The sequence below is a fragment of the Chenopodium album genome, chromosome 4 (genome assembly GCF_948465745.1).
Source record: "Chenopodium album chromosome 4, dcCheAlbu1.1, whole genome shotgun sequence".
Taxonomy (NCBI): domain Eukaryota; kingdom Viridiplantae; phylum Streptophyta; class Magnoliopsida; order Caryophyllales; family Amaranthaceae; genus Chenopodium; species Chenopodium album.
Genome location: NC_137837.1, coordinates 9,885,305 through 9,900,115, shown reverse-complemented (window position 1 = coordinate 9,900,115; position 14,811 = coordinate 9,885,305). Strand labels below are relative to the sequence as shown.

The 14,811-nt window shown below is 37.1% G+C and overlaps 1 protein-coding gene across 1 annotated transcript; it reads left to right on the top strand.

Moving 5' to 3' along the window:
* Positions 1-4,605: 4,605 nt before the first annotated feature.
* Positions 4,606-10,062, top strand: LOC145628862 (superoxide dismutase [Cu-Zn]-like). The gene is made up of 8 exons (XM_081681287.1): positions 4,606-4,762; positions 5,330-5,420; positions 5,509-5,610; positions 5,713-5,808; positions 8,140-8,171; positions 8,287-8,362; positions 9,634-9,687; positions 9,809-10,062. Exons 2-8 carry the CDS (start codon positions 5,345-5,347, stop codon positions 9,829-9,831), a joined length of 459 nt encoding a protein of 152 aa, XP_081537413.1. The 5' UTR covers positions 4,606-4,762; positions 5,330-5,344; the 3' UTR covers positions 9,832-10,062.
* Positions 10,063-14,811: the final 4,749 nt, after the last annotated feature.

The window sequence follows — 14,811 nt, the reverse complement described above, 5'->3', positions numbered from 1 at the left end:
TTTGCTGCGTAGTGTACGGGGCCGAAACTTCGTGAATTATTCCCTCACTTTCACATAAGTCCTTGAGGAAATCGGAGCCATACTCTCCACCCCTATCTGAGCGAACTCTTTTTATTTTCCGCTCCAACTGATTTTCTACCTCTGCCTTGTACACAAGAAACTTGGACTCAGCTTCATCCTTCGTCCTCAAAAGATACACCCTGCTATATCTAGAACAATCATCAACGAAGGTGATATAGTAGCGTTTCCCGCCTCTACTTTCCAAGTTCTTAAAGTCTGCTAAATCTGAATGAATTAGCTCAAGTGGTGTGGTCTCTCTCTTCGTGACATATTTATAGGGTTTCTTCACGAATTTAGACTCCGCACACACTTCACATTTTTCAAATTCATCTAATGACATATTTGGGAGCAAATTTAAACTTTTCATTTGTTTCAATTTTGTTGCACCAACATGACCCAATCTACTATGCCATAATTCAAAGGAATCAACAATATAAGCAGGAGTAGAAATCTTATTCATTGAAGGAACAGTTACAATCTCAAGAACAAATAGGCCCCCACTAAGGTAACCCTTTCCAACATACTCCCCATTACGGGTTAACACAAGTTTATTAGCATAAAAAACTAACTTAACTCCTACTTTGTTCAACAAAGCACCAGAAATTAAATTTCTACGAAGAGAAGGAACATATAGCACATTGTGAAGAGCCAAGGTCTTCCCTGAAGTTAGCTTCAGAACCACTTTGCCCTTTCCAAGTACCTCAGAGCTGCTTGAATTTCCCATGTAGACTTGTTCACCTTCCTTTGCATCTTCCATACTGACAAACATGTCCTTGTTAGCACAGAAGTGTTTAGATGCACCAGTGTCCACGATCCATTCACTGTTGTTCTCAACCAGATTGACTTCAGAAACAACTGCAGCAATGACATCTTCATCCTCATTCTCAACCAGATGAGCATGACCCTTGATTCCTCCACTCGATTTCAGATTTTTCTTCTTCTTGTTTTTGCACTGTGAAGCAAAGTGCCCCACTTCACCACATGACCAACACTTGCCAGTGACTTTCTTCCCAATCTTGCCCTTAGCTTGGAGATTTCCCTTCTTCTCAGAGTTCCCCTTCTTGGCACGATTATCATTTGCTTTCTTGTCAGAGTCAGCACCAGATTCAACAAGGTTAGCCTTGATTGCTAACACATTTTTAGGCTTAGAGGAAACATCCTTAAGCCTATTGGCTTCCTCAATCTTCATGTGGCTCACAAGTTCTTCTAGGGTTAGATCCCTCTTTTTATGCTTGAGGTGATTTCTATAATCAGACCAGGAATCAGGCAATTTTTCAATCAAGACATTAGCCTAAAGGATTTCACACATCTTCATACCCTGAGCAAGAATTTCAGCAACATAATTTTCATACACATGGACTTGGTCCATAATAGGCTTTGTATCAACCAATTTGAAATTCAACCAATTTCCAGTCACATACTTCTTTTTCCCAGCATCATCAGCACCAAATTTCTTCTCTAAAGACTCCCACATCTCTTTAGCAGATTTTATATTGATACAAATCAAAAATGTTGTTTTTCATGCTGTTCAAAGGATGACCTCTAACGAATTTATTATCACGATCAAATTTCTTGATTTCAGATTCATTAGCAATAATAGTAGTGATCCTTTGACTAGAACTAGATTCTTTATTCTCAGGAGCAAGAGTATTAGGAATTTCAATCATGGTATTGGTTTGCTCAATGGGTTTTGGAGCATCCCTAAACAAAACATAATCAATCTCTACTTGTTCAAAAGCAATCAACATCCTTTGTGACCATCTCTTATAATTAATTCCATCAAGAGACTCAACCTTAGACAGATTTAGGTATAGACGAGTTTGAGAATTGCTAGTCATGATATTAACAGAATAAATCAAATTCTATTTCGCTTCTAAATTGTTGGTAAAATAACTGTTGAAATCAATAACAAACAATAAAAGATTAGAACCTTCCTGGATTGAAGATCCCAAACTCACAGTCGCGCCGTGGAACAATAATCCACTGCCTTAGAAGCGAAATACGCCACCACCGGTACAAGTTTCCTAGTGACGCACGCCCCCCAAGTTTAACGCAACTCTCTCCGTAATCCGTGCACCCGAACTCGAAAAGTGGAATTGCTCAAGAACTGTTCAGATCTCAAAAGGTAGGTTTGTGTTTTCGGCTAGAAAAGTGAATAATGTCACGAAAAGGTAAGACTCGTATTTATATGAGTCCTAGAAAAGGAAACACGTAATCAAATCGACCTAGGAAAAAAGGCGGGCCCGATCGGGCGAGCTGCCGCCCGATCGGGCGCGAGATCAGGTTTTTCCAGACGTAGTGTCGCGCCCGGTCGGGCGGACACCGCCCGGTCGGGCGATCTGAAATCCCCATTCCGGGCGAGCCATCGGGCGAAGCCGCCCGATCGGGCTCGTCAAAAACTTGAGTCCGCCGCCCGGTCGGGCGAAGCCCTCCTGATCGGGCGCGAGAGATCTCGTAGAAAAACTCTTGCCCGTCGCCCGGTCGAGCGAAGCCCGCCCGATCGGGCGCGAGAGTTCCCAATTTTTCCTTAACCACCTTCGCCCGATCGGGCGCGAGTCATCCGATTGCATTACTATTTCCAACATAAGATACATTCAATTTCATTTTGAGGTGCAATCTATGGTGTAGTTAATAGGGAAAGCACTGTGTTTGGAAAGTATTTTGAGATGAAATCGTCAATTACTTGATCAAATACCTCTTACTGATCAACATCAAGAACTTGCATGAAATTTGTGTGCTTGTTTAAAACTTGCATGAAATTTGTGTGCTTGTTTGATCATGGATTAAAAAAAATGTATGTGTTTATAGCAATGGAAACACATGGACGTAAGATGATCAACCAATTTTCTAGTTGTGAATGAATAATTATAATTTGAAAAGTAACTAAGATACTACAATCAATTTAATTGGAACAAGAATTCTCGCTAGGACATGACCCCTCATTTTTGTTTGTAATAAAAATAAACAAGTAACGCGGTACAAGACTAGTCAGTAAAACTTGATTATTCAATGATAATAAAACAAGCAGCTGAGATGGGACAAGAAGAGTTAGAAAGACATGACTCTTCAATGGTAATAAAACAAACCAATAAAAGGATAAAACTAAGTGCACGTTAGTATTTTACGAATGACATTTCAATGCAACAGAAGGAATTCAACAATCCGACTTGAGTAACGTACAATTCTAAATTTCTAATAAAAACTACTCCATATCACACGCTCACATCAGGAGATCTAGCATACAACTACTAAATCTATTACGAGTCGTGTCGTATTGTACAGATTAATCGGTACATGTCAATCTATGATGAATCCATGAATGAACAACCCAAATGAGGCATTCATTCCAAAATGGGTTGATGTACATCCACCCTAAAATAGGTTTTTTATTTTTTTATTTTTTTTGGATAAGAAAAATACAAAGTTAGGAAAGTCTTCTCTCAAGACTGTACCCTAACTTATCTAAAGAAATAAAATAAGAAAAATTAGCATCTACATTAGGGTCAATGTTTACATATCCTGAAATTTGATGGCCTATAGCTGCAACATAATCTGCTGCACGATTAGCTTCTCGATACACATGGCAAGAAGAAACAACCTCAAAGTGAGCCAACAACTTCTTGATGTCATTCATTAGCAAATGAATTTTCCAAGGACAACGTGCTTTATCCTGCAAAATATTTATAATTAAAAGGTTATCACCTTCAATAAAAAAATTTCGTATATTATGTTCAATAGCTAAGAGAAGACTGTTACGGAGAGCTGTAGCTTCTGCAGTAATAGGAGTCGAGGTACCAAGATTATAAGCACGACTAACAACATTATTTCCTGTATAATCTCTAATAACAACTCCGGCAGAACCAAAGTTATTACAAATAGAACCATCAAAATTAATTTTGAAAACACCAGCTGCAGGAGGGGACCAATCTACTTGGATGGTTTTATGGTAAAGAGGAGAATGGGTCTTGGGAACAATGTCAATAAAAGAATCAAGATGAGAACGAATATTCCATTCTGTAAATATTTTGAAAGCTCTAGAATAAATACTCATAATAGTAGAGGGGATACGATTAAAAATAAGAGCATGACGACCTTTTCATATACTCCATAAAGAAACAATAATCTTTTTTTACAGGAAGGTTAACATTGTGACGAATGTCCCGAAAAAGAGTAAGGAGATTCGGAGTATTAACATGAGTTCCCATCCAATGACTAACGATATCTGCATCCCAATACTGTCTAATAAATGGACAATTTAGAAACAGATGATCCTGTGTTTCAGTATGTGAATTACAAAAGGGGCAAATATGAGGGACATTAATATTACGGTAAATCAAATTATTTCTAGTTGGAAGACCATTAAGTAGCAGTTGCCAAATAAATGTCTTTAGTTTTGGAGCAATATCAAGTTTCCAAATCCAAAAAAATTCCCATTTTACAGGAGAATTAAAGTTATGAGCTAACTCCACCCTAAAATAGGTGTAAATACGAGGCTATCCATTGTGTGGGAGTAGGTAGGTAATAGAAACTACTAGAACTTTTTATTTATAGTCGTGCGGCTACCTGTCTTAACTTGAAAATTCAACTCCTTTTATATAAACCTCACTACTCACCAACTCACCTCATTTCATTTCAACCTTTGCTCGAATCTTCAACTCTTCTCTCACTTTCTATCTCTTCAATTTTTCAGGGGTGTTCTGAGGTACTCTTTCTCTCTCTTCTCGTCATCATTCCCTCTCTTTTTCGATTTCAATTTAGGGTTTATCTAATTGTTTTGATCATCGAAATCAACTCTAATTATGCGATTTCCTTTGATTATTCGCTCAAATCTATAGCATTTACTGATTTTTATATACATCTGTTAATTTTTCCAGTTATTTTGATTATGTATTGACTAGATCATTGTTTTTCGGTGTTGTTGATTGCTTTTTTTTTTTTTTTTGAATTTTTTATTTGCATTCTTCTGCTTTTGAATTGATTTTTTATTTTTTGACTATTAATCTGAATTTGATAATCTTATATTCTTGTGTATTACGATATTTTTTGGAATTTTTTAAATGGCTGTTTGTGTTTCTCTGTACTATAAGCTCAATTTTGGCCTTGCGTAAGCTGAACGCTGTTATAATTCATTTTTATTCTGTATATGTTTTGCAGTGTTTTTGTGCAAATATCATCAATCAATGTTGTTGATCTTATTTTTGTATTGATTGTGATTATTGTTTCGTTAATCGAATAATTACGAACTTATTAGCAGTGTTTGTTTTTCTAGAATACACACATAAACATGGGCAAGGCCGTGGTTGTTCTAAGCAGCAGTGAGGGTGTTGCTGGTACTGTTTACTTCAACCAGGAAGGAGATGGTAAAATTTGATATCTATTTTCTTGTTGGTTGAAACATCAAAAGAATGTTACACGAATTTTGATGGTTTTGATTGCATTTTCTTTTAGGCCCAACAACTGTGACTGGAAATGTCTCGGGTCTTAAGCCCGGGCTCCATGGATTTCATGTTCATGCCCTTGGTGACACCACAAACGGCTGTATGTCAACTGGTATGAATCGAATTTCGTTGTACAACTTTAATAATGATTTATGATTATGTGTTCTGGAAGTGAAGATTATGTTTGGGTAGTGTCTGATATACATGTTTGCAGGACCACACTTTAACCCAAATGGAAAAGAGCATGGAGCTCCTGAAGACGAAGTTCGCCACGCTGGTGATCTTGGAAACATCACAGTTGGGGATGATGGTACGTTGCTGAATTTTAATCTCTTGGTGATGATGTTCAGAGAGTTTTCTGTTACCCTTTTCCATCCTTTAATTTGCTGAAGTAAACTAGAATGAGGAAATAGATTTAAGAAGGATCCGTCTGAATTTAGCATCCAATAGCTGTGTCAATCTTGAGTTGTCATTGCTGTTCATGTTAATTTTAATAATTTGCTGAAGTAAACCTTTTGCTGTATTTTAGTGATGATTTGTTATCCAACTATACATTGTAAAAGGGAAGTGATCTAAGGTTAAACAACAAGAAACCAAAACATTGCAGTATAGTATTAATAGGGAGAGTTTTTGAATGCTCAACACTCAACAGGTTAGAGGGAATGGGGTGTTTACACATATGTGTGTACATTGCATGCTGGTGACCTGTAAAAGGTAGGCTTAAGAAAACACAAGGATTGAGAATAACTTTGAAGGATGTTATGTACTTCATCCGTTACATATTATGTGCAACAATTTCCAAAAACGGATGTTACACATTATGTGCAACAAAGTAAATATTTCCATTTGTGGTAAAAATTTTTCGTGTAAAATAACCAAACTACCCTTACTTAATTTTAGTAACACACCTTAATGTATAAGATTATATGTCATTAAGATATTAACCTACATTAATTCATTCATGATTTACCCTAATCCCAATCTCTCTCCTCCCTCACAATCACATCCACCACCATCATCACCAAGTTTTCTCTCACCTCAGCTCCCTCTTAGCCATTGCCGCTGCCACCACCTCCAATATTATTCTCACTCTTCTCTCACAGCCACAACCCAGTCCGAAATTCCCCACCCCCTAACCCCGAATCCACCTAAGCACCACCTTACTCCACCCGAAATTCCCAAAAATCCTCCTGCCACCACGAACCTTGTTATTGCTTCCCTTTCTTTTTTTTTTCCTCTCACAACCACCGCCGATCAAGTCGCCGATCTCCTTTTCCCTTGTCAAAGTTGCCATCGGATCCTTTTCCCCTTGTTATAGCTGCCGATTCTCCTCTAAATTGAAACCTTAAAAATTGATTTGGGTTTATGATGGTTGTGAAATGGGCAAAGTTGGTTTTGGCTGTGAAATTGGGTTACGGTTGCGGTGTTGTTGCGATTTGGCTGGGGTGAGTTTTGGGTGATTGGGTACGGTGGTTACTGTTGCGGTGTTGGTGTGATTTGGTTGTTGGGGTTTCGGGTCATGGCGGTGGGGAGGGAGTGGTTACGGGATAGGGTGGTAGTGGTGGTTTCAAGGAGTGGGTGAATGTGAGTGGTGGTGGATAGATGTTGCTGCTGGTGGGTGGTGGGCGTGGTGGATGTTGCTGCTGGTGGGTGGTGGGCGTGGTGGATGTTGCTGCTAGTGGGTGGTGTCGAAGAGAGGCATGGCAGGTGATGGTGGTGGTTGATTTATTTTCCCCCTTTCTCTCTCCTACCCTTGATCAAAAACCCTTCACTTTGTTAATCACCCTATTAAGAAATTTTGTCTTGGGAAACGTGCAATAAGGTTTGTTGCACATAATGTGTAACGGAGGAAGTATGTGGAATTTGTGATGGGGTAGGGATTAGGAAAAAATATGTGAATGTTATATTGCCTGTAGACCAGCTTCGGCAAGTCTATCTCTTCTTATAAAGACTTGTTAAATAATAATTTCCTTGTGAGGTTTAGGCTTCGTGTGAATGGGGGTGCTTATTCCATTCCAAACCAAAAACAGCCATTACCTTTCCCTCTCAAGTCTGTTATAAGTTTATGCCTCAACATGTGGACTATGCAGTTCATATGAGACTGAAATGTAAGAAAAGTTTAAGGTTAAAGGTTCCAGCCTTATGTGAAGCGAAACACTAAGAGAATGAAATAAGTACTACTTCCAAATGTTTACCACTTCTAGTTTGCTCCACACCAATATCTCAATCAGCATATAACCCAAAAATTAACTTTCAAAGTTTATCTAGTTGGGGTTGTTGTCAGGAAGATGAAATGTTGGAGTGATGAAAGGTGAAATTTAATCAGTTTGTGAGCTTTGAAATTTTGATGACAGACATTGCAATTAGACCATTAAGCATCAAGTTATATAGGTTAGGGGCTGTGTTTTGTTCTCCCGTGTCTCTACTCAGCATCTTTAGTATGGAGTATCTATATTTGCCTAGAAAGCAAGAAGGTTCTGGAGTCCATAGTTCATAGCATTCCATCTCTTGTAAAGATATGACAATAGCTTGGGGTCTCAAGCAAATTTGCATTTGTTTATACCAATTTTATAGATTCCATGTTCCAAAATCCGGCTTTGAATTTCTTATTTACTACTCTTTGTTCATTTGTGTGTCTCAGGTACTGCTACCTTTACCATCATTGATAACCAGGTAATTTTTGTTTCCCTCATCTTGTTGACCCCAAAATCCTTTTTTTATTTTTTATTTTATTTTATTTTTATCTTGTATCAATTTGTATTAACCCAACATGATGTTTATTTTGCAGATACCTCTTTCTGGTCCCAATTCTATTGTGGGGAGGGCTGTTGTTGTCCATGCTGATCCCGATGATCTTGGAAGGGGTAATGTTTTTATACTATTAGTTAATTGCTGGTCCAAAACATTTGACCTGTCATTACTAGTTAAGGCATCACTCCATCCATTATGTCAATTTGCTGAATTGAACCTTTTATTGAGGCTAATGCAATCTGGAGGAAGCTATGTTGAACTTGCAATTATTGGGCTAATTTAATCATCTAGGGTGGTGAGACAATAGAGAGTTAAATTGTTTTTGAGTGATCTTATAGCATTTAGGGTAGCTTTTTATCATTACTAACTGATTGTGGAAAAGCCTTGGAATACATCATTGAGGGATAGCCTAATGAGTGCCTTTTTCTTTTTGCATTACATGCTGAATGAGTAAACAAGATGGTTTCTATTAAGCTATCTACTACCTCTGTTTTAATTTATTTGCAACATTTACCTTAAATGGAAACTATAATAAATTGCAACAAATGTTTTCTTTCCTCTTTTACCTTTTTTTTTTTTTTTTTTCCTATCTATCTCCTCATCACATGCAAGATACAACCTTCTTCTTTTTATTTTTATTTTTATTACCACTCAAACAAATTTTACCTAGATGTTGGTGAATGTCACATCGTTGCAAATAAAATGAAACGGAGGTAGCATATATTTATATCTTATCCGGTTGGATTTTCTCACTTTTTGCCATTTCTAAAAGCCTAAAATAGTAAAAGATTTGAGCAAAAAGAACAGAGAATAAAAAATAGAGAAAATGAAGGATCGGGAAAGAGAGAGATTAAAAATCTATTTGTGTTCAACAATCAAACAAACAAACAAACTTAAGAGCTATTTTTAAAGAGATTTCAAGAAGCTGTTTGTGTATAGAAGTATCTAGAAAAGGCCTCTCTTTCTTAACTGCCTAACCAACTAGGCTTGGCCCGTGATAGACTGAAAACATGCATTTACAGAGAACGTATAAATAAGCATGCTATCATCTCATTGCCCATATAATTAAAGTTTTGGAAGTTGAAATATGTATGCTTTGGATTTAGCCATGTAGGTCTCTTAGAATTGCACATAGTTGCTGTTGTAATTATAACATACCTTCATGGCTTCATGTCATGGACATTACATGTTAAAAGACTTAAATTTACTCTTTGCATTAAGAAGAGCACAATGAAACAGATCCTTGTACGCCTTTTTAGAGCTGGAATTTATTTTTAGCTCTGTGTGTTACAAGACCTGCTGTAGCCGCATTTATCTCATACACAGATCAGAATACTGTAAGAGAATCCTGATTCATCTCTGTTTTGGGATATATTATTTTTAGGTGGACATGAACTCAGCAAGACCACAGGCAATGCTGGTGGAAGAATCGCTTGTGGTAAGCTTATAAATCCTTGAATGGTTTTTGGATTCTTATCCCTGACTATAGTGCTAGTCAGGTTGCCAATCATCTTCAATTTTTTGGATTGATAGTAACAAAATTTCTGATATTGGTGCAGGAATTATTGGTCTTCAAGGTTAAAGAGAAATAGAAGTGCAGATTGTGGTTTCCTTGCTATGCCATCAAAGATTAGTCTAGGGAAAAAAAATGAGAGAGAGAGATGGGTCCTAAATAAAAATTAGAATTATTGTGACTTGAATTGGCCAAGTTATGTAATCTACTGGAGTCTGTTATATGTTTGGATTTTGCATTGGCTGTGAACTATGTTTGATGATTTATACTACCTAGCTATATATTTAACGGCTTTTGCAACTTTGATCTATTATATTATCCTATTTAGGGCTTATGAATGTGATTTGCATTTATGTTTGAACTTGCTTTATGCCAATGCATTTGGCATTCTGCCTGCTTGTTCGCAAATTCTGACGTCGAGTAAAATAGCACTTGAGGCAAAGCAAATGAGCATTTGAGGATTGGGTGTACTTTGCTACATTTGGGTCTGTGTAATATACTGATTGCTTGATTGGTGCCTCAACATGCCATATCGAACTAGTGAACTGTAATTGATAATGAAAAAGAGAGCACCTAAGGAAAGATCGAGAGAGGAATGGAGAGATAAAAGTAGGTTTAAAAACTTAGAGAAAAGTAATTTGACAAGATTTGAACTCATAATCAAGTATAGGTACCTAAGGGTTTTCTACTTAACTATTGTCATATTACATGTTATCTTTACAAAAACAAATACGAGTACTTGTATCAATTAGGATGTTATGTATTCCTTTTATCTCTTAAATATTTTCTTATTTTTCTTTATAAATCATTTCTAAGAAATTGTTAATATAAATTTAAGCTAGCATGGTTGCGTCAATTAGGATATTATGTACTCTTTCCATCTCTTTAAGATCGACTTATTTTTTTTATGAATCATTAAAAAAAAAAAAAAAAAAAAAAAAAAAAAAAAAAAAAAAAGGATTGATCAATACTTTAAGCTAGCATAGTTGCATAAGTTTACTTCATTTCATTTACTCCCCCATATACTACATACCTGCCCTACGTACCTCTAATATTAATTATCAATTCAATACAACTCTTAATAAAGTTAAAATATAGAGATAAATGGTAATCAATATTTTGAAGGAAGAAGAGGATAATCATACAAGAGATGGTAGTGGGTTGGGTTAAATGGGAGACCCGCCCCACCCCGCCCAAGTGGGGCGGGGATGGAAGGAGATTTGGCAAGTGATGGGGCGGGGATGGGTATAAATGTGTACCCGCCATAGGTGATGGGGCGGGTATGGATTTTAGAGTAGACCCGTCCCATATCCGCCCCACCCCGTACCCACCTTATACCCGCACCATATTTCTTCTAGAAAAATTTAGAATTTATGAAACTTGATATCCCCTAAGACCCAATAAGCTTGGATAGTAAAAGTCCCAATTTTCTAATTTGATATAATCGTCATTAATGTGATATAATGGAGCATCATGGCAATGAGTTTGGGACAATTTTGGGGTGGGGATAGATCCTATCTTGTATCCGGTGGGGCGAGTATGGATGTGGATATTGTACCCGCAACGGGTGATGGGGCGGGGATGGGTATAAGAATTTTAGACGGATATGGGTATGGAGGTACCATCATTCGCATCTGACCCTCTTCACTGTCATCCCTACCTACAATAATAGTCCATATCAATTAAATGGTGTGGAGTTACTTAATTACTTGTTTGGTTCAACATGGGACATAAATTCCCACATGAAATCATATACTTCATGGAAAAGTTTTTTCCTTGCTAATTTGCATAAAAATTGTGCAAAAATGTTTGGTTACATCATGGGAATAGGTATTTCCTGGGAAATAAAATTTCTTATCAAACACAACTTATTTTAGCTATTGCCTATTGCCTGGGAATTTCCATTTCCAAGAAAAATATCTTCCAACCAAACAAGCATTAAATATTTTGCTTGTTCTCTTTAAATGTAATATTTTGAATTTTATATATATCAATGATCAAATTTGACCATTTTTATACTCTATTAATTATTTAATTACATAAGTTGTTAATTTATGTTACTGTTTCTTAAATATTACTCCCTCCGCCCCTTATTATATGTCCATTTCTCTTTATTATATTATGTGAGTAATAAATGAAAGAAATAGATTTATAATTAAGGGACAGAGGGAGTATAATTAAAACCATCAGGAAGCTCCAATTTGCTTCCCTATTTTTGCATATACTTGAAATTTTGGATTGGATCAAACGGATCAGATATTTTTATACCGCCCGAAATAAATCCATGTCATGAATTTAAAAATTGAGACGAACTTTATACTCGTTTTTTTACAAGTACTTTACCAGTTTTACTCCATAGTTTTGGTATATTAGTAACTACTTCATCCGTTTCTTTTTAGTTGACACGTTTCTTTAGTAACGTTTGCCAATGCATAAATTCAACTATTAATATCTTTAATTTCTTATAAGCAAAAATTATAAAAAAATTTGATAAATATACAACGTGACGCTTTTAACAAGATCTCAAAATAGGAAATTTTGACTTTTGCTACCTGTCAAACAGGTCGAATTCATTTTTGCTACCCATCAAAACTTTTATTTTATTTTAATACCTAACATATGCCCTTTTTTTTTAATTTTGCTACCACTTATCGGATCTGTTAATAATTCCGTTAAACTTTTTTTTTTTTAAAAAATAATTATAAATTAAAAATAAAAAAACAAAAAAATAAACCACCCACCCCTGCCACCCCTCCCCTCAGCTGCCACCCCTTCCCTCCCCCCTGCCGGGGTGCCCAGAGATTCGGCCGGCGCCGGCGCGAACCCACCCCCCTCCCTTTCCCCCACCCCTACGCTGCCAACCGAACCCACCCCCTTTCCCTTTCCCCGTTCTCGCAACCAAATCAGCCACCACGCGCAGCTCCTCTCCAAATACCAACCCACAATCGCAACCCCTGCAACCACCTCCTCACTCAACCCGCACAAAATCAATTCCCAACCACCGATACTCAAACCACCAATCGCTGCCACCCACATCAATTCCCGAAATCAGACCAAATCGTAGGTCCATCGAACCTCGTCTAGAAATCAATTTAAGTTTGTCGAAAAAAGTTGCGGTGTGGTGGTTTAGGGGTTAGGGTGGCCGAAAAGGTTAAGGCGGGTCGATTCGTTAGGGTTTGGAGCAAAGTGTTGCAGAAGTGTGGTGGTAGTGGTGGTGGTTGCGGCGATTCGGATCTTTGATTGTGGTTTCGGTGTGGTGGCTAGGGTCGGGGCAGCAGGGGAAAAGGGAGGGGGCTGGGTTGCGTTTGTGGGGGAAAAGGGGTGGGATGGGTTCGCCGGTCGGGGGGAGGGAGCTGGGTGGCTAACGGGAGGGGGCAAGGTTGGTTTCTTGGGTGGTTGATTTAATTTTTTTTTTTTTTTTTTTTTTTTTTTTTTTTTTTTTTTTTGTGGCTAACAGGGAGGCTTTTACGGTGGCAAAGGAGGGAGTGGTGGCCGGAAGGTGGTAATGAAGGTGGTAACGGAATTATAAACGGATTCTGTTCAATGGTAGCAAAATTTAAAAATGGGCATATGTTAGGTAGTAAAATAAAATAAAAGTTTTGCTGAGTAGCAAAAATGAATTCGACCTGTTTGACAGGTAGCAAAAGTCAAAATTTCCCTCAAAATACTACTAGTATATTTTTCATTACCTATGATTAGAGCTGTCAAAAGCTGACCTGACCCGAAATACCGACCCTAACCCTAACCCGTCTGAACCCGAAAAAAATGGTGACCTGAACCCGACCTAACCCGACCTGAAACCAACCATAGACCCGAGTTGACCAGAGTATTTGAGACCCGAACCCGACCATGACCCGACCTAGAGAGGACCCGACCCGAATGTGACCCGTAAATTTGCTGACCTGAATCGAACCCGACTCGAACCCGAGAATGACCCAAACCCGATTTAACCCGTCAAAACCCGAATTCAACCCGACCTGTTACTAACCCGACCCGAGGTCAACCCGACCCGTTCCTAACCCGACTCGAATTTAAACCCGACCTGTTACAAACCCGACCCGAAATCAACCCGACTTGTTATTGACCCGACTAAATTCAACCCGACTTCTTATTGACCTGACCCGAATTTAAACTCGACCTATTACTAACCCGAATTTTAGGATTTAGGAGTTTTTAGAATAAAAAGAGTACTCCGTATTGACTATTGAGTTTCAGGCTTTTTTTCAATTTATTAACATGTTGGATTCCAATTATGAAACAAAAGTGGTCTTTCTCATCTTACTTGACTTATCTCTTACATAATCCTCGTCAAAGAAAAACTGAACTGGACAACAGCAAAAAAAAAAAAACTAAAAAAAAAAAATAAAAAAAAATGACTGAATCTTAGTATATTAAGGAAGGTTGCACTCTAGTGGCGAGATTGACGAAATTTTTTACCATGAAATCTCTATTGTGATTGATTTTATTTTTCCTAATTATCTTCAACTTTCTATATGAGCAATGAGCTATATGAGGACATGAGGTGATAGAGTATTAGAGTAGAGCTGTGACTGTTTGAGCTGTCAATGTTTTTTAAACGTATTTGAGGCAATATGAGGTGAGTGAGGTGATCGAATCGGTGATAGTGATTTTGTCTAAATTTTTTTTTTTTTTTTTAAAAGATAGTGATTTTGTCTAATTAAATCAGCCAAATGTATTTTTTTTCTAAATTTATCTTATAAATAAACTTTTTTTTTTAATAGCAAAAACATTTCATTAATTAAAAGTCATACGACATCTACAATAGAGATTCGACGTTAACAAATACATGAGATTATAACCCGTAAATAAACTTCCATATAACTACTTATATTTTTTTTTTTCAAATTTTAGTATCACTTGTTTATTTTAATATTTTTTTAAATGTTTTAAATTATGCAATTTGATTTGGAGCTTTAAAAAAAAAATTAAAATTTTATTGACTTGAACCGAACCCGACTCGAACCCGAGAATGACCCGACTTGAAAATGACCCGACTTGATTATAACCCGCAAATTATTGACTTGAACC

Coding starts and splice junctions, on each gene's coding strand:
- LOC145628862 (XM_081681287.1), top strand. CDS start 5,345: ATGGGCAAGGCCGTGGTTGTTCTAAGCAGCAGTGAGGGTGTTGCTGGT. Junction 5,611..5,712: donor AAACGGCTGTATGTCAACTG/GTATGAATCGAA, acceptor ACATGTTTGCAG/GACCACACTTTAACCCAAAT. Junction 8,363..9,633: donor TCCCGATGATCTTGGAAGGG/GTAATGTTTTTA, acceptor TATTATTTTTAG/GTGGACATGAACTCAGCAAG.